The sequence below is a fragment of the Boleophthalmus pectinirostris genome, unplaced genomic scaffold, assembly GCF_026225935.1.
Source record: "Boleophthalmus pectinirostris isolate CB_2022bp ecotype Guang Dong unplaced genomic scaffold, ASM2622593v1 HiC_scaffold_2, whole genome shotgun sequence".
Classification (NCBI taxonomy): domain Eukaryota; kingdom Metazoa; phylum Chordata; class Actinopteri; order Gobiiformes; family Gobiidae; genus Boleophthalmus; species Boleophthalmus pectinirostris.
The window spans coordinates 34212098-34233511 of record NW_026571152.1 but is presented as its reverse complement, the minus strand read 5'-3'; the positions used below and the strand labels follow the sequence as shown (position 1 = coordinate 34233511).

Below are 21414 nucleotides of genomic sequence, written 5' to 3'. Positions count from 1 at the left end.
CTTTGACCTCAAGTCCAATTTGAGTCTCGAGTCAGTGGCCCATAAATCCAAGTCAAGTCCAAGTCGTCTGTTTTGAGCTTCAAGTCATTTCAAGTCTTTAAACCAAAGTACCAGATTTTTGCAGTTTATAAGACTTTTAAATTAATTTGTACTTAAAAAGTCATGGTATGTTTATGTATGAGTATTTATATAAAAGTTGTAGAAATGCAAATTTTTCCTTTTAAATGTCTTGACAAGATCTTAGTGTGAATTATTATGGTCAGAAAAGAAAGGATTCAGATTTAAAAATGCTTATTTACTGTTATTTTGTCATGTAGTCTGCACTGAAATGGAAGGATCATGTTTTTTGTAGTCCTTGTTTTACTGTATTGTATTGTGTATTACTGTAGTACATTTGAGGATACCACATCACAGTACTTCAGTTACATCCAAAGTAACAAATACAGAAGTGAGATGGACATGTTCCAGTTTGTTCCTTTAAAATTAAACACCACATTTATCAACTGTATAACCATATTTTTTTTTTTAGGAGAAGCATCAAATCTTCAAGTCACAGGCCTCAAGTACGAGTCAGGTCCCAAGTCAATGACCTTCAAGTCCAAGTCGAGCCTCAAGTCTTAGTCCATTTTATCAAGTCAAGTCTCAAGTCCTAAAAATAGTGATTCAAGTCTGACTCGAGTCCAAGTCACGACCTGCAAGTCCACACCGCTGTTAACAGCTCCTTTATACCTTTAGTTCAGTCAAGACTAGTGTGTTTGGAGTTTAAAAACACAGTGGAGCTCTTCATTTATTACCCTATGTGACATTACAAGGTGGAGTGGAGTGAATAATTGTGTGTTAAACATGTGTGAATGAAACAAAACACGACTCCAGGTCTGTTTTTGATGAGAAAAACATGCATAGATCAGAAAATAGCATAATATGGTCTTAATATTCTCCAGTTGTGTTTGGACAAATAGTTATACATATTTTTCTGCTGTCCATAACTGTAAAGGAAATAGAAATCTAGGGAGGAGACCTAGAGACAAGAAAAACAAACATTATAGAAATTCCTGGACTGTCTGTTCATGTTATTGTCCCCAAGTACTGTACATAGCTGAGATGACAGTGAAACAGTCATCAGATCCTGTACTTTGTCTGGCGTGAAATAAACCATGCTGATAACGTGCGGTCTGACATCACAGAGGTAAAAGTTATTCCAAACATTTGAGTCTGACAATGCTGAAAATGTTTTAAAGGTCCTACATCACACGAAGTTGACTGTTTTGAGCTGTAAGTTGGGTTAAAATGTTGTTTCCTAGATCAGAAAAAACACGCTCAAGACAAAAATCACCTCAATAATGGAAAAGTAATGCTCTAGTGGCTCTTCTCAACACTTGAAACAAAAGAGAACAGTGCCCCCTACAGATGGTGTCAGTGAATTAAGAGAATAATAGAATGGGAGGAAGCAGCTGCTGTCCGTGTTGGAGTAGGAAAATAAAATGGACAGACAGGAGACACGCGGAGGTCAAATCAATACATGTCCTTGGAGCAGTGGGCCGAGGGGGCGGAGTAACAGGAACTTCTATAGCTGCCGTACAAACAGTGGTCAATACGCTGCACTGATGAGCACATTATCATCTGCTCACAGAGTTATAAGAGGCCGGTCAATGTGTTTCTAACAGTACAACAGATAAGAGGATCTGGTTAAGGGAGTAGGTTAAACACACAGAGGAAGTTAAGGGTAAACAAGAGTCTGATTGGCTGAAGGAGAAGCTCACCACCACCGCATGACCTCAAACACTGACCTGACATGATAAACTAGAGTATCGACTGACAGACCTATTCAAACAGCAACAAAACGGAAGTCAGGAGGGATTTAAGTCGAGTTATTTAAGGATAAAGATCATTCTGCTTCTGCACACAGGTGTAAGAACAGAGCTGTGACGTCGCCGTAGACCCGCGGTGGTCAGCAGATCAGGAGATAGTCTGTAGAGCTCCAGGACAGAGGGCTGGTCTCATCCAGAAGAGAGAGGGTTCACACATGAGTCAGAGCGTGACGCAGGTGGGACCAGCTGCTGCACCAGGCATCACCACATCTGCACGAGCTCAGAGATTTCTAGAGGCAACGTTCGTTTTGCGTGACGTCTGCGTTCTATCCTTAGAAACAACATAATGTCAGATTGTTGATAATTGAAACAAATGAGAGGGCACAGCTGCCAAACGCACCACTGCACCAAAGCAATTACTGCTGTGCTGCATAAACAATACGAGCGTGTGCTACCTTTTCTGACCAGCAGGGGGGGAGCAGAAGAGGAAAAATATAAGTATTCTGTTAATTCAAAAGGAGATTATCAAAATACTACAAAAAAGTGGTCAAATAAATGTTCATATTTGGGAGAACAACAGTTTCAGATCATTTAATACAGTCAACATAAACCTTTTGTGACTATTTTAATTCACAGTGGAACCAAAACCAAAACTTTTACTCAAATAAAAGTACTGTTAGTGCAAAAGTATGGCAGCTGTCTGAGTACACTTTGCTGACCAGCATCTTTTCAGTTCAATTACGCTGCTCCAGACTCCGCTTTCCTGCTCAGTGTGGCCTGGGACAAACTCCACAAACAGGAAGTGAGGCGCCCGGACACTTCCTGTCTCCCCTTAAATGAGCCTCTTGTTCCTAAACTGGGAGAAACGCTGGTGTGGTGCTGCTGCTGCTTTTTCTGACACCTTCACAACCTGACCACAGACTCATGGGGCTTTTGAACACATCATGTATTTAACTGACATAAATGCAGGTTTTCCATCATAACAGTAACACAAACAGAACTGAAGAAGCTATGGCGAAACATATTCTCCTTTGCGATTAGAATATTTAGTTCAGTTTAGCCGAAGTTCAATTCTGTGACACAGGAGCAGAGGACGCTGGTGCTGACTGTCACAAAGGTGAGCTGAGTGCAAGTCCATCTCTTTGTGGATCTCCTGAAGCAGCAGGACGAGGCCACACAGCACACACAGCACGGGTTATGTAACTGGACAGAGAGAGGAGGAGGAGGAGGAGGGAGAGAGGACAGGACAGGACAGCGAGAGGAAGAGAGGGGTCTGTCCTCTGCAGAAGGTGAACACAGAGGGGCATGAGATCCATCACTAGGACATGATATATAGTCAAATAAATAATTATTGCGATAAATTATAGTATTGAAAGATTGTTACGCCACTGACACAATAATAATAAAGCAAAATAATTAATGTAAACACTTAAATAGACAGTGTCACTCTAAAACAAACAAAACTTAATAATAGCAATAATTATCCATAAGTTTTCTAACCTCTACAGCTCAAATCATACTTTATTACAACAAAAATACCAAACATTTCCACACGATTAGTCAATATAGTAATTACTGTCACAGAGGGACATAAGACTCATCACTCGGACTGACCACATCACCATCGCAGAACCGAAACTGTTTTAATATCAGCGTCACTCTCCATTAAAATCCCCGCCCGCAGTGGCTCTTATGGCCTGTACCTGCGGCAGAACACAGAGAGAAAATGATTTCCTCCCCAGAGTAATGACAAAGCATTATTCCAAAGTGCTCTGTCAGTGGTCTCATCCCTTTAACCGTCCTCTTATATAACGTCTGAGATGGTTCTTCTGTTTGTGAGCGGCACGCTAAAGGCCTGTTTGACCGTTCTTAATAAACTATGACCATAAACCGACTCATAAACTCTCAACCCTGCACTGCTCCAATAACGAATCGGGTATTGGCTCCATGATATCAGTCAAGTTGATTTCCTGTTTGGACCTTTAATTGGATGTAATGAGAATATTTACAGGCTGATTCTGGACTCATGTTTAAACTTGTATTCACACTAAGATGTTCAGAAGGATAATTAACAGTTACATAACACAACTGAATCTGTATGTTAAATGTGTTTTAGAGACATAAGGATCGATATTGGAACAAAATATACTGGATAGTTGGCATAAACTGTAATATAAATGAACATACCACAGCTAACCCGCAAGCCGCTGTGTTCCAAATACGAAGTGAGCATGTAGGCGCTTCTGGCTCCATTAACTCTACATTAAAAAAATGCTGGAGTGAGCATTGTCCTTTTGTGGTCTTAAAATGACCCTGGTGTTTTTATTTCGCTGTTTTGTCCATATATCAATTCCATTTCCTAATATGAAACAAAACTCAAATTTCACTCCAATTTCACTCCTTTAATTGCAGGGTGGCTGGGCGCTCCCTTAGAGATAGGGTGAGGAGCTCAGTCACACGGGAGGAGCTCGGAGTAGAGTCGCTGCTCCACTAAGTCGAGAGGAGCAAACTGAGGTGCCTGGATGCCTCCTGGACGCTTCCGTCGGGGGGTGTCTCAACGGAAGGAGGCCCCAGGAAGACCCAGAAGGACCATGTCTCTCAGCTGGACCTCGGGGAAGAGCTAGAAGAAGTATCCGGCGTGAAGGAAGTCTGGGAGTCCCTGCTTAGATTGCTGTCCCTGCGACCCGGCCCCAGATAAGCTGAAAAAAATGGATGGATGGAACTGCAAGCCTCAGTGAGCTTCATTTGACTGGAGCCGGACGCTATGGGTGACTTCACATTTTATGTTATCAGGTTCTTTTTTCAGACCTAGAGTTTTGTTTCATACCTGACAAGTTTTTTTTTAAACTCTCACACACCTGGGATACTGTTCTGAGGAAGTCGGACTGCAGATGGCGCTGTCGTCCTGCCTCCACCGGTAGGAAGGCGGTGCTAAAACCTGTTTAAATCAGCTGACCGGACACGTCACAGCAACTTCACGTGACCACTCTGAGGAAGACCGCTGGTGAGCAGTCGAAACTGTCAGGTATGAAACAAAACTCTTGTTCTAAAAAAAGAACCCGATAACATAAAATATCAGAAGATCAAATGAATCTTGTTGGACTATGACTTCACACTTTCTTAGTCCACTTCTCTACCGCATGGCACTGAAGTGAGACATGACAGCTACGTGTAAGACAGCAGGTAAACATGAATCCTAGAATAGATAAATGTTAAAAAGAGGATTAAAAGAGTACAGGTTTACAGTATTTGCTACAGATGGGACAAGATCTCATGCTGCAAGATCTGGTGAGACAAAATTCCCACAAGATTGTACAAAACATGCTGAAAATGTTCTCATGAGATTTTTTCCCATGTTTTTACGTTTGGATTAGATAAAAAAAGTTGAGTTAAGTAGTGGTGAGTTACTTTTTTGAGAAGTTGTAGTCCCAAAAACTGTTCAGTAAGAGCAGAAATATTAAATAGAGTAAACTGGAAAATGGATTGCACGATTTATTTATTTTAAAAGAATGTCAAAATCTCGTCATGTCTCGTCTCGTCCTGTGGAAATTACGATAACTCAACTTTTTGCCAGCCTCCCACACACAAATCTGCAACCGTAACGGAGCCTAATTCCAAAATCTATTACAGTTATTACAGTTGTTGTGCTGGTACGCTTTCTGCTCCAAATTAAAATTGATAGCGTTGTCACAGCGCTGGCGGGCGGGCGGGCAGTTTCTAACCAACACAAAGCTTCTGTTGAAATCCCAAACGCGGGAGCCCAGGGGACCGAGGGAGGACCGGCCCAGCTTGAGGTCAAAGGGGACCTGCTCGTGTATGGGTGTGCCTAGTAAAAACAAACGAGTCAAAACGTATACATCATCACCGCGGGGGGAAAGCGATTGGCCCGGAGACGTCAAAGAGAAAGGAAAAGCTAAAAATAGAACAGCAGCCCGCTAAACTATAACGAGCCCGTCCCCTACCTCATAATGACGTGGAAATATAACATTAAGAACTCCGGGCACGGACACGCACTTTTGACAACTTAAGATGGAGAGATAGAGTAGATCAACAACTTCTGAATGCTAGAATAACATAATTTACTGCAGATGTAATGTAGCGTAGCGCGGCATGGGTAAAAACACTACAATTTTAGTTTCACCATCAAAACCGGTCCCTTGAGATCTCGAAAGTTATATTTAGTCTTTATACAGCAGTAAAGTGGAGCTCTGGCTTGCGCTAACCTCATGACCACAAAAGAGAGACTGCAGATTCTTTCTACTACAGGAGAAAGCCGAAGAGATTGTGAGTGCGCTAAAGTTTGCGAAAAATAAACAGAAAGGAAAGCAAAGTCTGTCCGGAGCAATGTCCTGCAAAAAACAAATACTGGAAAGGGACATGTGCCGGCTGCATCCTCGTGACGGAACACAGTGTCCGAATAACATCCAAAAGGGCACGTAGGAGGACAGGGCAAAAGTTGGATCAAAATGCAGGCAGCCCGCCACATCTCTGCGACCAGCTAGAGCTATTTTCCCTCCTCCTCCTGCTGCTCTTAAAGGTGCACTGCGTAATTTTCTTGCAGCTCAGCTTGGAATGTTTAAACTTATCACCGTGGAGACGAGCAAGCACACACAGATCATTTCGGCGGAGAGACACGGGCGTGCTAATACAAGATCCTAAAGGTATTTCTGAGGAATAAAAACACCCCTAACGAAGAAAAAGCTGAGCAGACTTTTAACGCGACCAATACATAACAAGCGATAACATCTGCCTAAACACAAACAAGGTGGCGTAATCTCCACCGGAAAAGTTACACAATGCAATTTTAAGTCAAGACAGAGCCTGCACCGCTACGGCAACGCTGTCCTCGAATGTCTCCGGCCGACCGCAGCACAATAACACGAGAAGGAGAGAGAGAAGAAGAGAGAAAAAGAGGGAAAGAGGGAGGGTTAACTTAGCATTCGAGTAAAACTTTGACAAAATCTGTTTAAAATTATATCACAGCAGATTCAAAAGCTTCAAACGACAGATTAAGATACCTATAAAAGAAGCAGTCGCAACACACCAGGACTCCCATCCAGATGCTGACGATGCAGAGCCGTGAATCGAGTCCAGCCCGGTGTCCCTCCTCGCTCCGGGGGTCCAAACTTGACCACAGGTGCAGCAGGAGATCAGCTCCAAGCCCCAGCAGCAACGCATTTAAAAAAAAAGCGTGATATGCCGAGACGACCCCCGCTCGCTCTCCTCCGCTCCGGGCGATGATTCACGAGATCGGACTAAACTTGGAATTTTTGTAAACACAGCCACACTTCCGAGCACGTTTCTCTCTCTCTGCTTTCTCTCCTCTTCCAGCCAGAGCGACTGCATGCTTCTTTTCGCACTCCTGCTCCATCTCTCCCTCCCTCCCTCTCCACCTCCCTCCCTCTCTCCCTCTCTCTCTCTTTCACTCGTTGGCTTCCACTTTAAACGCGGGAAGATTAGCTCGGGCTCATAAACAAACTGCTGACGGCCGAGGCCAACACAGGGAGGACTGCAGGGGAGATGCCACCGAAAGAGGAGAATGAAAGCAAATAACGCTGAGGCTGCTATCTTGGGCTACTGCGAGCACACTACACAACATGCAAGCTCCATCTCTGACATGTAAACACAGCTCTGTTTGCTAAATCAGACTTAAGAGCAAGAGCCAGTCAAACCGCTCCTAAAGGTTAATCACTGCAGCGTGCTCGGTCATGTTTAGGAAGGTGGGGTAAGAGATAAGAGAATCTTTTAAGAACACAGTGTACACAACAGCTATACGCACCGTGAGTCACTTATGGCAAATATTGTTGTTTCCTCATCACAAACATACCTGGAGTTGTGTTTCGTTTCATTCACACATGTTTAAACACACAAATCCAGAAGATTTATGCCGAGTTCTTCTCTCAGACTGAAAACACGCTCTGTTCCGACCTTCTGGTGTGATGTGGTCATACGGGAAGCGCTACACTGTGTTTTTAAACTTCACGCACCTTCACGCGAATCATTTGGATCGTTTCAGACCTGGAATTGCCAATTTCTACTAAACAAAAAGTAAAAAGTAGCTGTTATCTTGAAAACTTCAGCTGAAACAGGGCAATTTCAAGCTTTTGGACAGGTAGGTAAAGTAGTAACAAAAGATAAGTTGCGTGAAGTTAGGGCTGCACGATTTTAAAGAAAAAATTAACTGCGATTTGTCTGGCAGATATTGCGATTTCGAGTTCATCCATGATTTTTTTTCAAATCAACTTTGAGTGCACATGAACTTATGCCAACATTACAAAAACTTATATCATACTAGAGTCCTGCACCGGGTCGGGTACCTGCAAGTGCCCGGAGTGACTACTACTGTCAAAAATCCGTCATCAGGATCAGAATCAAGACTAAAACAAGTCTAAACCAGGTCTTTGATTAAATCATTAACGTTTTATATTAAAATTATTATCAATATTATTACTGTTACTAATAACTTTAAAACATATAAACCATCAACGCCAGAGCCACATCAGCCCGTTTGAGATTATAATGTGTTTAATGCAGCTTTGACACATTTGTTTACATTTTACAGAAACGAAACTTAAAACCACATGGCTAATTTGCATAAACTATAAGCTCTGAAAAAAACAGCTCACTCCTTGTGCGCTGATGCCGGACTAAAGGACATTTTTCTGTAACAGAGGGATGTTGATGATGCATACGTGCGTGAAATAGTTGACGAAACAAAACCTGGGTCAGTCTGGAGCAATGAAAAAAACATGGCTTTGACGCTCCCAAAACCGTGCTGTCTGAGGCTACGTTTATATTATGACGGTCTGAAAAGTGATGTCGCGTCTTCACTTTTTATTCCGCTTTTAGTTGAGCGTTTTTGGGAGGAAATCTGCGTGCATACGGTGACGCAAAAGTGTGTGGAATTCGATTGGGTATGCATGCCAGTGGTGGTGATGTAAGTGACGTAAATGCGTACGCGACCTGAACAGATCTGACCAGAGTTTTGCGTCTTGGGCAGTGTGGACGGAAACACTACGGCGAAACATATTCAACTTTTCAACTTGGGTAGTTTCAGATTTTTGCATTTTTAAGCCACAAAAACGCCGTCACCATCTAAACGATAGACACTTCCGATAGACACATTTGACTCATAGCCGGTAGTGTTCTTAAAACAGGTAAGTCTTGATAATATAAAATGATTTGTAGTACAGTTGAAATGCCAAAAGTAAAGGCTGTTCTCTCCCGCATAGAGAATTATAATAGGACATAGTGATTCTGCAAAACTCAGCCATAATATCTGCAGCTTTAAAGAGGTTCACATCTCGGGCACCTCTTCATTCACACAAAATGACGCAGAGGTTCAGAGTGGGAGGGGCCGATGCGGTGACGAGCCCTCCGGACACCGGCCATTCAGAGCCGAGTATTTGACTGTTGTAGTGCGGCGCGGTGCAAGTGAGGTGAAGGACGGGGGGGTGAGGAGACACAAGCCCCGTTACGTCTTTTTTTTTCCTGATCGCCGCGGGTCCGTTGGGTAATGACAGTCACAATCACAGAGCTTCTCACAGGCGTCACCGACACGTACGTAAACCAAGGACTGCAGTGGTCAGGAACAGCCAAAGTCAACGTAATCAAACGCTGGGATCTTTACAGGAGACTCAGCAGCGGCTCAGATTAACCGACTGTGATAAAGCGAGCGGAGGAAGAGAGGAGGGAGAGCAGGAAGAGGAGAAAGAGGAGGAGCGGACGGTCACAGCATTGAATCAAAGTGAAACCAATGACTCCGGCGTGACAGGGAGAAGATGGATGAGCGGCTCTGGGCGAAGGGGACAGTCACCTTCAGAGGGCTGCAGTTATGTAACACAAGCAAGGGGGCGCCACCGGTCTGCACGCACGGACACAAAACAATACTTGTTTACAAAGGAGCAGTGAACTACAGGAGGCTGATGTCAAACTAACAGCAAGATTTCGCTATTTTTCTTTCGTCTGCACGCAATATGGACAGTGTTGGGAAGTTGTTGCAGTTCGTAACATAATCCATTAAATTACTTAAAGTGAGTAACGTAATCTGAATACTTTGGATTACTTGATTTGCTGTAGAGAAGTGAAGACAAGGAAATCATAACATGAGATGTTTTGTCTGCTAAAAGAAAATAAAAAGCCCAGACTTTACTCAACCAAATTAAAAATATTATTGATAGAAGACGAGATGACACGGTCCACGCAGCATGGTTTAGTCCTGTTTAGTCTTGGTTTAGTCTTTGGTTTAGTCTTGGTTTAGACCTGGTTTAGACCTGGTTTAGACCTGGTTTAGACCTGGTTTAGTCCTGGTTTAGACCTGGTTTTAGACCTGGTTTAGACCTGGTTTAGTCCTGGTTTAGTCCTGGTTTAGTCCTGGTTTAGTCCTGGTTTAGTCCTGGTTTAGCACAAAATGTAAAAACAGGAAAATACTGCCCTGTAATCCATTTATTTCAACTAAGTAACTGTAATCCAATTACCACTCATTGAAACAGTAACTGTAACTGAATACAGTTACTCATAATTTGCACTCTGATTACATAACTTCGGTACATGTAATCTGTTACTCCCCAACACTGAATATGGAGAACAATTTACTGCTTATTTAGGCTCTGTTACACCTTGTGATTAGGGCTGAGCATTATTAAGAAGTTGCCGATGCGATACATACCTCGATACAGTGCACTTTCAATTCAATACGATATATTTCAAACTGATTCAATATGATTCAATAAAAAATAAAGGCTAAATCATGTCTGTGATACTAAAAGTCCTTGTTAAACCACGTCTTGTGCAAAAATTTATACGAAACACAAACATTTTCAGCATCAAAACTGCAAAAATGTCAAATGAGTTGCATAAAAGAGTTTCCCTCTGTAGCTCTGTAACAAAATAATGTAGTAAAATACCAAAAAATACTCGACGATACTAGGGATATAACAATAACTGAAATATTGTGATATCGTATCGTCAAAGTTCTCACAATAATATCATGGTCCATCACAATATATCAAATTACAAGTCTCTTTGCTTAAATTAAGAGTTATGGTGCAGCGATACCTAAAAAAGACAGAGAGAACTACATAGACCATGATCCTTTGCTCCATTTCAGTGGAGACTACAAGAAGAAATAACAGTTCTAAGCACTTTTAAGTTCTTTAGGTTAAGTCTTGTCAAGGCATTTTAAGAGGAAAAAGTAACATTTACAGTTTTATCTGTTTAGTCTCCACAAAATATCGCAATAAATATCGTACCGTGAGATGTATATCATGAAAATATCGTACTGAGAGATTTGGATATTGTTACATCCCTAATCAGATCGTGAGCTTTCCCACGATATCGCAATAAATATGTATCGTGAGGTTCATACCGTGACAATATCGCATCGTGATACTTTGATATCGTTACACCCCCAATCGATACAGCAGCCAGGGATATCGATACTGTATCATGACACTAAACAATACGATATATCGATATTTTGATATTTTTGCACACCCCTACTTGTGATGTCATGTGGTAATACAAGAAGAGCTCCAAAACCCCAACACAAAACGAGCTGTTAACTTGAAAACTACCACTTCATGACATCACAAGGTGGAACAGAGCATTTTGAGCTTTGCAGATGTAGACAGACTAATAATAAAGAAACAAAACACAACTCCAGGTCTGTTTTTGGTGAGGAAACAACATTATAACATGACTTAAAGCTGAACAAGAGTCAGTTTTGTGTAATGTAGGACCTTTATAGCTGGTTTATTACAGTGCACCAATAGAAAGAATGAAGTCATGTATCAGTTTCTTCCCATAAATCCCAATAAAATGGAACAGAAATATGAGACCATAGCAACAAAACAGAGCAGAGAATCTTTCCAAACCCGTGACAATGATAAACTGCACCACAGGCCCAGCGCAGCACTTTTTACCTCCAATGACGTCATCCCCCTGCTCACTCCAAACACCTACAGCTCCCTCTCCCTGTCCTCCCTCCTCCTCCTCTTCTCCCTTCATTTCTCTCGCTCCTCTTCTCTGCTCCCTTTCCTCCTTCTCTCCTCTCAATCTCCTCTTTATCCTCCATCTCCCCTATCCCTCTACTCTTCTCTTCCTCCTCTCTTTCTCCTCTCCCCCCTCCTTCTCTTCTCCCCTCCCTCTCCTCTTCATCTACTCTTCTCTTCCACTCCTCCTTCTCCTCCATCTCCCCTCCCTCCCCCTCTACTCTTTTCTTCCTCTCCTCTCTCCTCCTCCTCCATCTTCTGCTCTTCTCCTCTCCCTCTCTCCTCCATCTTCTCCTCTCCCTTCCATCTTCTCTTCTTCTCCTCCTCCATCTTCTTTTCTCCTCCTCTGCTCTCCCTCTCCCCTCCATCTTCTCTTCCCCTCCTCTTTTCTCCCTCGCCTCCCTCTCCTCCTTTCCTACCTTCTCTCCTCCTCCTCTTCTCCCTTCTATCCTCCTCCTCCTCTCCCCTCCATCTTCTCTTCTTCTCCTCCTCCTCCGCTCTCCCTCTCCCCTCCATCTTTTCTCCTCCTCCTCCTCTCTCCCTCTCCCCTCCATCTTCTCTTCTCCTCCTCTTTTCTCCCTCGCCTCCATCCTCTCCTCTCCTACCTTCTATCCTACTCCTCCTCTCCTCTTCTACCTTCTATCCTACTCCTCCTCTCCTACCTTCTCTCCTCTTTCCTTTCTCTCCTCCCTCTCCTCCTCTTCTACCTTCTCTCCTCCACCTCCTCCTCCTCTTCTACCTTCTCTCCTCCTCCTCTCCTCCTCTTCTCCCTCTCTCTCCTCCTCCTCCCCTCTTCTCCTCCCCCTCCTCCTCGTACAGTCACAGCAGCTTCATCTTCCTGATCTGACCTTCACTCCTTAAAGACTTCATCTTAAAACCAAATTATTACACAATTCCAGACACTTCCAGATTACAGAAGTCACATCAACAGAAGAAAAGGCAGTGGTGTGATAACATTTCCAGATGATGAAGAGGGTGTCGGAGCTTGGCACTCCCTCGCCCTCTGTGTGTGAGGAACTACGGATTCAGGACGCGAGTTTGTGTGGGCGGAGGGCACCAGGAGGCCGAGGGGCATAGGAAATAGGAAGTGTGTATCAAGAAAACGAATTGCATTAAATCACCTGTCACTTTCAACAATAAAACCAAGTCCTTGTGAGTTTATTTCCTCACATTTCGGCCCTTATCGCAAAAATGCAGGCTGGCAATCAAAGCAAGACATCCGGAGTTATTACAGTGGCTCAATTCATGTTTAGCCGTTATAAAACAAAGATGTATTTTTTTTATTTTTTTTATTTTGAGATCTATGTTATAATATTGTCATCAAAAACACACCTGGAATTGTGTTTTGTTTCATTCACACATGTTTAACACACAAACCACTGCTTATTTTGGCTCAGTTCTTCTTTCAAACAAAAAAAAAAACAATAATATGGTAATACAGGAAGTGCTCCGTTGTGTTTAGAGCTGCTCGATTATGGAAAAAGTCATTATCACGATTATTTTGGTCAGTATTGAAATCAGGATTATTGAAATTATTATTTTTTTGGGTCACGCGACGCATTTTGACTGTTGTTTCCTTATCAAAAACAAACCTGGAGTTGTGTTTTGTTTTGTTTCATTCACACATATTTGAGTAACCCTTTGTTATTCGTCTGTCTGCATCTCCAAAGACCAAAATGCTTTGTTCCACCCTGTGATGTAATGTTGTGGTAGTTTGCAAGTTAACAGCTACCGCTTACATTTTGCATAGTAGAGATCGTCAATTTCCATGGTAGAAATCATCCAAATTATTCTAGTGAAGGTGTTTGGAGTTTAAAAACACAGTGGAGAACTTCCTGTATTGCCTCATGGTGGAACAGAATGTTTTTTTTGTTTGTTTGAGAGAAGTTCTGCGATGTATAAAACAAAAAATAAATATACTCTAAACCTGAAATGAGGCATAAAAAACATAAATGTATCCAAAATAAACTATGTATCCAGCTGTTCTACAATCTCTATACTTAAAAAATAAAATAAATATACCGGTACTTATTTATATAAAACATATCCCAAAATAAATGTTGTAAAGCTCTAACGTTTCAGCTTAGTTATGAGTTTGGAGATCGTCTGACACACAAATCGAAATCGCGATCAAAATTGTATTAATTGCACAGCCTTAACTGTGTTTTTAAAGGTGCACTGCGTAATTTTTAGGTTAAGGGAGATACTATTAGTCTAGATTCATCAGCCGGTTTCACTTCGTAGAAACCGTCTGACCTCGCAGCTTTGGAATTAATTCGCTGGACGGTAGGAAGGTACTTTTTTTCATTTAACCAATCGCTGTTATTTGGTCATGACGTACGTAATGTCACGCTTTTCCCAAATCCTGTAAGAAGAAGGACAATAACGTCTTTCCCCTTGATAAAATTCACCAACTTTTCTCTTTGTTTCGGCTTTAAATCCTCGATCTTGGGAATCATTGCCAACACAGAATGTAGGGCTCTTCTCTGATTGGCTGGTGCTCGAATTCATACTTCCGGGCTTTTTGCAAACCGTCTGTCTAGTGTATTTTGATTCCTGAACTAGTCAATGAAGAGAAATGAAATTGAACGGAGACACTAGGGCTACGTTCAGACTGCAGGGCTTAACGCAATTCCGATTTTTTTATGAAATCCGATGTTTTTGTGAGGTCGTTCACATTTCCAATTAAATGTGACTTGTATGTGATCTCCAGTGTGAACATTAAACAGCCCGAAAGTGTCCCGCATGTGCACTGGAGACACGATGAAGTCAACCGCAGCTCTGTGTTTATAGAAGTTGTCCAAACATGGACGCGAGCATTGAGTACTTGGTGATTTTAAAGTTCCTCTCGTACCAGAGCCAGAACGTGAACAACTTATTTGTTTTAAGGAGGAGATTGAGAAGCAGAAGGACAAGGTTTTTGGCCGTGGTGTTTTGTGGGGCAGCGGTAGCGACGTCCATTGAAAGGAACGTGTGGATGTGGAGACGTAGCCAAGAGTGGTGAGTGTGATGTGCTTCCCTTCAGTGACACGGAGTTCATTAACAATTTTTACCTACTTCAGCGCAGAATACTGACGTTTGTGGCTTGTTGATAACGTGTAGGTCAGATGAATGCGCTTTGGCCGTTCACACTGAAGTCACATGTCAAAAGATCGGATACAGATACAGGTCACATAGGGGCCAAAAAAAATCGGATTTGGATCACTTCAGGCTGCAGTCTGAACGCAGTCTAGGTAGCACCAGCCTGGTTAAGATACTGAAGCTTTACCTGTAATATTCAACAATGTGGTTTAATGCCGTAGTTTGGAATATTAGAGGTAAAGCAATAACATCTACATGGAGACGAATAACTGAAGGGTTCTCTACCAGAAAAGTTTCACAGTGCAGCTTTATACTCCATGCACCTTCAAAGGAATAAAAGCTCTGCCCTAAAATTGCACATCTCTTTGAACATCTCTATTGTAAAAAAGGTCAAATTTCATGACATCACAAGGTGGAACAGTGCATTCTGAGCTTTGGAGGTGCAGACAGACTAATAATCCAGGATAAATTGAACATGTGCGAGTGAAACAAACACAAATGACATTAAATCATCTGTCATTTCCAACAATATAACAAAGTCCTTGTAGGTTCATTTCCGCACATTTCGGTCCTTATCGCTAAACACACACCGCCAATCAAAGCAAGACATCCGGAGTTATTAGGAGCAGCTCGGTTCATAACACATCCACTTCAGAAGGAATAAAACAAAGATCGTATTTTACTAAAAGCTTGTGACTTGGAGAAATTGCTCAATGAAGAGGGCAGAGAAACGGAGGGGTTGAGCCTGGGTTAGGTCCAAGCTTGTGACTGGAAAAGGCAACAACAGAACAGACACGCACAAAGTTGCTAGGTGATGGGAGCAGGAAGTCAGGCATTTGTGTGGAAAAAGGAGGACAAACACTGAAAGGGAGATTTCATATTACTAATAGGGATGTAACAGTAACCGGAAATATCACGATTATGCATCTCACGGAATGATATTTATTGCAATATTTTGTGTTGGATAAAAAAAAAAACCTGAATGTGTTGCTTTTCTCTCATCAAAATCAAAATAATTACAATTTAAAAGTGTTTAATTGCAGTTATTTCAGCATAGATTGGACTGAAACAGAGCAAAGCATCATGGTCTATGTAGTTCACTGTGTTTTTTAGCTGTTGCTGCACCATAACAAAGAATTTAAGTGAAGAGACTTGTGATTCGATATTGTGATGGTCCACGATATTACTGTGACACTTTTAACGATACGATACTACGATATATCGATTAATGTTACATCCCTAATCATAATATTGTACTGTCAAAAGTATCGTGGGTCATCACAATATATCGAATTACAAGTCTCTTCGTTTAAATTAATAGTTACTAGGAGTTTAATGATATCCAAGTCTCACGATACGATATCGTCAAGGTATGAACCTCACGGTACGATATTTATTGCGATATCGTGGGAAAGCTCACGATACGGTGGCGAGGGTCACGATTAGGGATGTAACAATATCCAAATCTCTCTGTATGATATTTTCACGATACAAATCTCACGGAACGATATTTATTGCGACTAAAACTGACTAAAAATGCCTTGACGAGACTTAATCCAAAGAGCTAAGACTTAAAAGTGTTTAGAACTGTTATTTCTTCTTGTAGTCTACACTGAAATGGAGCAAAGGATCATGGTCTATGTAGTTCTCCGTCTTTTTTAAGCTATTGCTGCACCATAACTCTTAATTTAAACAAAGAGACTTGTAATTAGATATATTGTGATGGTCCATGATATTATTTTGAGAACTCTGACGATTCGATATCACGATATTTCGGTTATTGTTACATCCGTAAGAGTTATGGTGCAGTAATTGTTAAAAAACAGAGGGAACTACATAGACCATGATCCTTTGCTCCATTTCAGTGCAGACTACAAGAAGAAATAACAGTTTTAAACACTTTTAAATCTTAGTTCTTTGGATTAAGTCAGGCATTTTAAGAGTAAAAAGTTGCACATTCATCACAGTTTTGTCAGCCTCCACAAAATACTGCAAAAAATATCGCACCCCAGACATTTCAGTATCGTTACATCTCTAAAAAATGTGCTAAATGAAGGAGAGCAGACACAGAAGCAGCCGTCTCAGGGTAAGACAGACTGGTTTCTCCTGATCCAGACATTTCCTCGAGGGCACCGCAATGAATAAAGAGGCAAGCATGACCAAAGCTGACATCACTCCTCGCTCATTTTCCATTGTTTCACAGGTTAGGGGTTTGGGACTGCACAATCGTTGAAATAATAGCCGTTTTAACGCATTTGCTTCCTTGATTTGAAAAGCATTAGTTATCTCAAGTCGACTAGTTTGAAAAGTTATCAGTATAGTTCATTTTAAGGTTTACAAAAGTCACGTTTAAAGGCTCTACACATACCTGGAGTTGTGTTTTGTTTCATTCACACATGTTTGAGTAACCCTTTGTTATTCGTCTGTCTGCATCTCCAGAGATCAAAACGCTTTGTTCCCACCCTGTGATGTAATGTCGTGGTATTTTGCAAGTTAACAGCCACCTTTTACCTTTTCCTCAGTAGAAATCGGCATTTTCCATGGCCGAAATCATCCAAATTATTCTAGTGAAGGCGTTTGGAGTTTAAAAACACAGTGGAGCACTTCTTGTATTGCCTCATGGTGGATGAGAGTGGGTTATTTTGTTTGTTTGAGAGAAAAACTCAGCCTAAATACGCAGGATTTGTGCGTTAAAATGCAGGAATGAAACAAAAAAACAACTCTGGGTACGTTTTGGGTAAAGAAAATTGCATTAAAACAGATTAGAAAACAGAGTAATGCAGTTCCTTTAAATGCAATATAGGAAAATATGTGTGTCACCCAGCTCCATGGACACATTCGTACAACAATGCAGAGTAAAAGTGCTTTATTTTATACATGTTAATCCGCGCATCCTCCCTGTCCCTCTTCGTGAACATGATATAATAAGTTACGGGAGCTCTTACCTATTTAGCGTGTACGAGCCGTTCCGTTTGAACCTCATCCTGGACGACAGGAAGCGAAGGAGGAAATCCAGAATTGACAACGTTTAGCACCTGGAACAGAGCGAACCCCGAAGCCTTCACCGCGCCGCAGACCAAACCAAACCAAACACACGGAACAATAAAAGAGGTTTTGCACAAATCTCTCTCGCTCCTCTCCCCGCGTCTGACCCACTCCTCCTCCGCCTTCCCCCCCAGATCTCTCCCGGGTTTTTTTACTTTCCGCGGGGCAGGGTTAGCGAGTCTCCAGACAAAAAACTCCTCATGCCATGCGCTAACAGTCTGGATTTGGTGGAAGTACACGGCGCGTAAAAGCGGGGTTTACGCACGGTCTTTCGGTGGAGTCGACGCGGCTTTGTGTCCATGCACGCTGACGCAAACCAGCACGTTTCTTCTACTTCCCCAAAACAGAAACACCCCCGTGAAACTTGAGCTTATCTCCCGATATTTTCCACATCATTTGCTCCTTCAGCTCCGCGTTGCAACAAAACAGCAAAAAAAAAAAAAAAAAAAAAAAATTTGAAATGAAACGTAACGCTCGTTTGGATGAAAAAGTTAAATCGATGCGCGCCAGTTTTTATGTTTTTTCTCGCCCCATTCACGGTCCCGAAGAGGTTCTCATGTTTCAGCAGCGTTTCCTATCTCACACGAGCTATTTTTATACACATACAGTATTTTTCTCCATAGGCTGAACACAAACCAGACCCCAGCAGCAACCCTATACAGCTCCTCTCAGCGCCCGGAGGCTGAGGCAGATCTCAGGCTAATAATAGGGCTCTGAGATCCATTAATGCCATTTTAATCCACCAGGACTCTTCTCGAATGCGTGTCTTTGATTATACACAAAGTCACCTCAGTTTTCAAGCTAAACAAAGTAAAACAAAAAGGTTTAACTTGCGAAAACGCTCCAGACGTCACTATTTCCCCGGAACAGTCCCAGTTTTGAGTCCCAGCAGATTTATCCAAAACCAGTGATTTGTCCAAGTTTTTTTAAACAACAAATGCTCCAGGTGTCCCAATTTTTGAGCAATCTGATCCCTGCCAACAGTAAAGAGAGTCATAAACTGTCATTTGTTTAGGTAAAATACAGAAAAGCTGCTTAAAAACGAGCAAAACAAAGAAAATGTGACTATACAGACTCACATTTTAGTCACAAACATTCTCTGCACAACAGTTTTCCTTAATTACTCACTCTTTTCACAATTTTATTATTACCAGACACCAAAAAAATGGGGATTTTCCAGTTTATTTTGAAAATCTGGTCACCCTAGTCGTGCCACATGCTTGAACTGAAAATGGACTGGCAAAATTTGATTACCTACACAGTTCAACCTGGCAACATAGCCTATTATTCGCCCACTAAATGCCACTTGTAGCTTTAAAATGTCGATGTTAATAACAGACTGATTTAACTGCTGACCAGCCAGTTATATTTACTCCCACGTTACGCAAATTGACTCTCGTGAGGTTTAAACCATGATATTATGTTGTTACCTCATCAAAAACACACCTGGAGTAGTGTTTTGTTTCATTCACACATGCTTGAGTAATCTTTTAGTATTAGCCTGTCTACGTCTCTGAAGCTCAGAATCCTCAGTGCGACCATGTGATGTCATGAAGTGGTAGTTGACCTTTTACCATTTGTTCATTAGGGATTGGAAATAGGCTCTATTCACGTTTACGTCACAAACCGGGAAGACGTTTGGAAAGATGCGATGACAACTTACAATTCCGGCAGGCTCTGTTCGCGATAAAGTCTGACAAAATCTACGAAAAGTGAGAAAATGTCCCAGTTTTCTTCATCTCCATGTCATTGTAGCGTTCCGTTATGTTCAGATAATCAACAATTACAACCGTACCTCAGTTTTTAATCATTTGTATTCAGTCAGTCTGCTTATTTCAAGGGGGACATGGAGACAACACTGAACCTGGACCAGAGAAAGAGAAGAAGACAACTGTGTCAGGAGACTAGAAAGAAAATTATAAACAAGCAGGTTAAAGGTAAAGACAATAAGACCATCTCCAAGCAGCTTGATGTTCCTGTGATTACAGCTACACGTTATTCAGAAGTTTAATGTCCACACGACTCCACTGACGCACAACTCCGAGCGCACTGGGTACATGCGATTAGAAGAGACGAGGGTGCAGAATTTAAGATGATTCCAAAGAGCACATACGTATGCAGTCTTCATTTTACTGCTGATCACATTTACTTCAACGGGTTTTACCACAGTCGATCGGCGAGGCCAGTGTCGGGAACTACACCGGAAGTTGTCATCGCATGTTTCCAAACGCATTCCTGGTTTGTGACGTAAGCGTAGGTCAATAGACGATTCGCAAAAACCTCAGAAGTGCGAGTTCGGGCACCAAGCAATCAGCAAAGAGCCCTATATTCCGTGTTGACAATGGTTCCCGAGGTCGAGGATTTAAAGCCAAAACGAAGAGAATGTTTGGCAAATTTTATCAAGGGGAAAGACGTTATTGCCCTTCTTCTTACGGGATTTGAGAAAAGCTTAACACACTAGTTAGTCCCGTTAACAGCACATTATGTACGTCACGACCAAATAGCAGCGATTGGTTAAATAAAAAAAAGTACCTGTCTACCGTTATGCGAACGAATCCTAACACTGCAAGGTCAGACAGTTTCTACAAAGTGAAACCGGCCAATAAATCAGACTATAAATGGAGCCTATTGTCCATATTATTCTAGTGAAGTTGCATGGAGCTTAAAAACACAATAGAGCATTTCCTGTGTCACCACATGACATCACAAGGTGGAACAAAGTGTCTTCTATTTGAGAAACGAACAAGCGTGAATGAAACAAAACAACTCCAAGTATGTGTGTGATGAGGAAACATTATAACATAAATCAGAAAATAACATAATATGGGCGCTTTAAACTAAAATAAACTTATATTTTCTTTAGTTCTTGGTTTCATCCAGATTTTGGGATGAGTGAAGAGTTTCTAAAAATCACCAAATGGCAAAACAGGGATAAATGAAAGGGAAGCGAGGATCCTGCCGTGACCACGAAAACTGGAAAACAAAAATAGAAGCCAGATGTTGTGCAACTTTGAGCGTGCCCGTTTAATACAGGACACTTTAAAGTTTAACTGTCAAATGAAAACAATTTAAAGTCCATTACTGTGACTGTGCTTCTTTTAAAATACTCCTTTCTTCTTATGATGCAATTATTTTTCTCATTAACGTTTGCAGTGCAGTCCAAGGATAAAAGGAGAGAGTAAAAATATGAACATTAAAAAGCCTATCTTACATTTATTAACACACAAAACTCTGCATATTTAGGTTCTTCTCTCCAACTGATCCACTTTGTTCCACTTTTGCGAATACAGGAAGCGCTCCACTGTGTTTTTAAACTCCATACACCTTCACTAGAATCATTTGGATGACTTCAGACCTGGAAATGCAAATCTCTACTCAACTCAAAGTAAAAAGTGGAATGGAGCATTTTGAGTTTTGGAGATGCAGACAGACTAATAATGCAGGATTACTCAAACATTTGTGAATGAAACAAAACTCCAGGTATGTTT

General features: G+C 41.6%; 1 protein-coding gene across 4 annotated transcripts in view; it reads right to left on the bottom strand.

The window, feature by feature from the left end:
- Positions 1–21414, bottom strand: part of mob2a (MOB kinase activator 2a) — a 145088-nt gene that overhangs the window by 66772 nt on the left and 56902 nt on the right. Inside the window, exon 1 of one of the 4 annotated variants that reach the window (XM_055155804.1) lies at positions 17827–18186. The exons of 1 other annotated variant lie outside the window; for it this stretch is intronic. In XM_055155804.1, coding sequence (XP_055011779.1) covers positions 17827–17864 — 38 coding nt within the window. In that variant the 5' untranslated portion in view covers positions 17865–18186. Of the gene's footprint in view, positions 1–6826; positions 7150–17826; positions 18187–21414 lie in introns of those variants that run through there. 2 more of the 4 variants (XM_055155802.1, XM_055155805.1) reach the window with 2 other exon arrangements.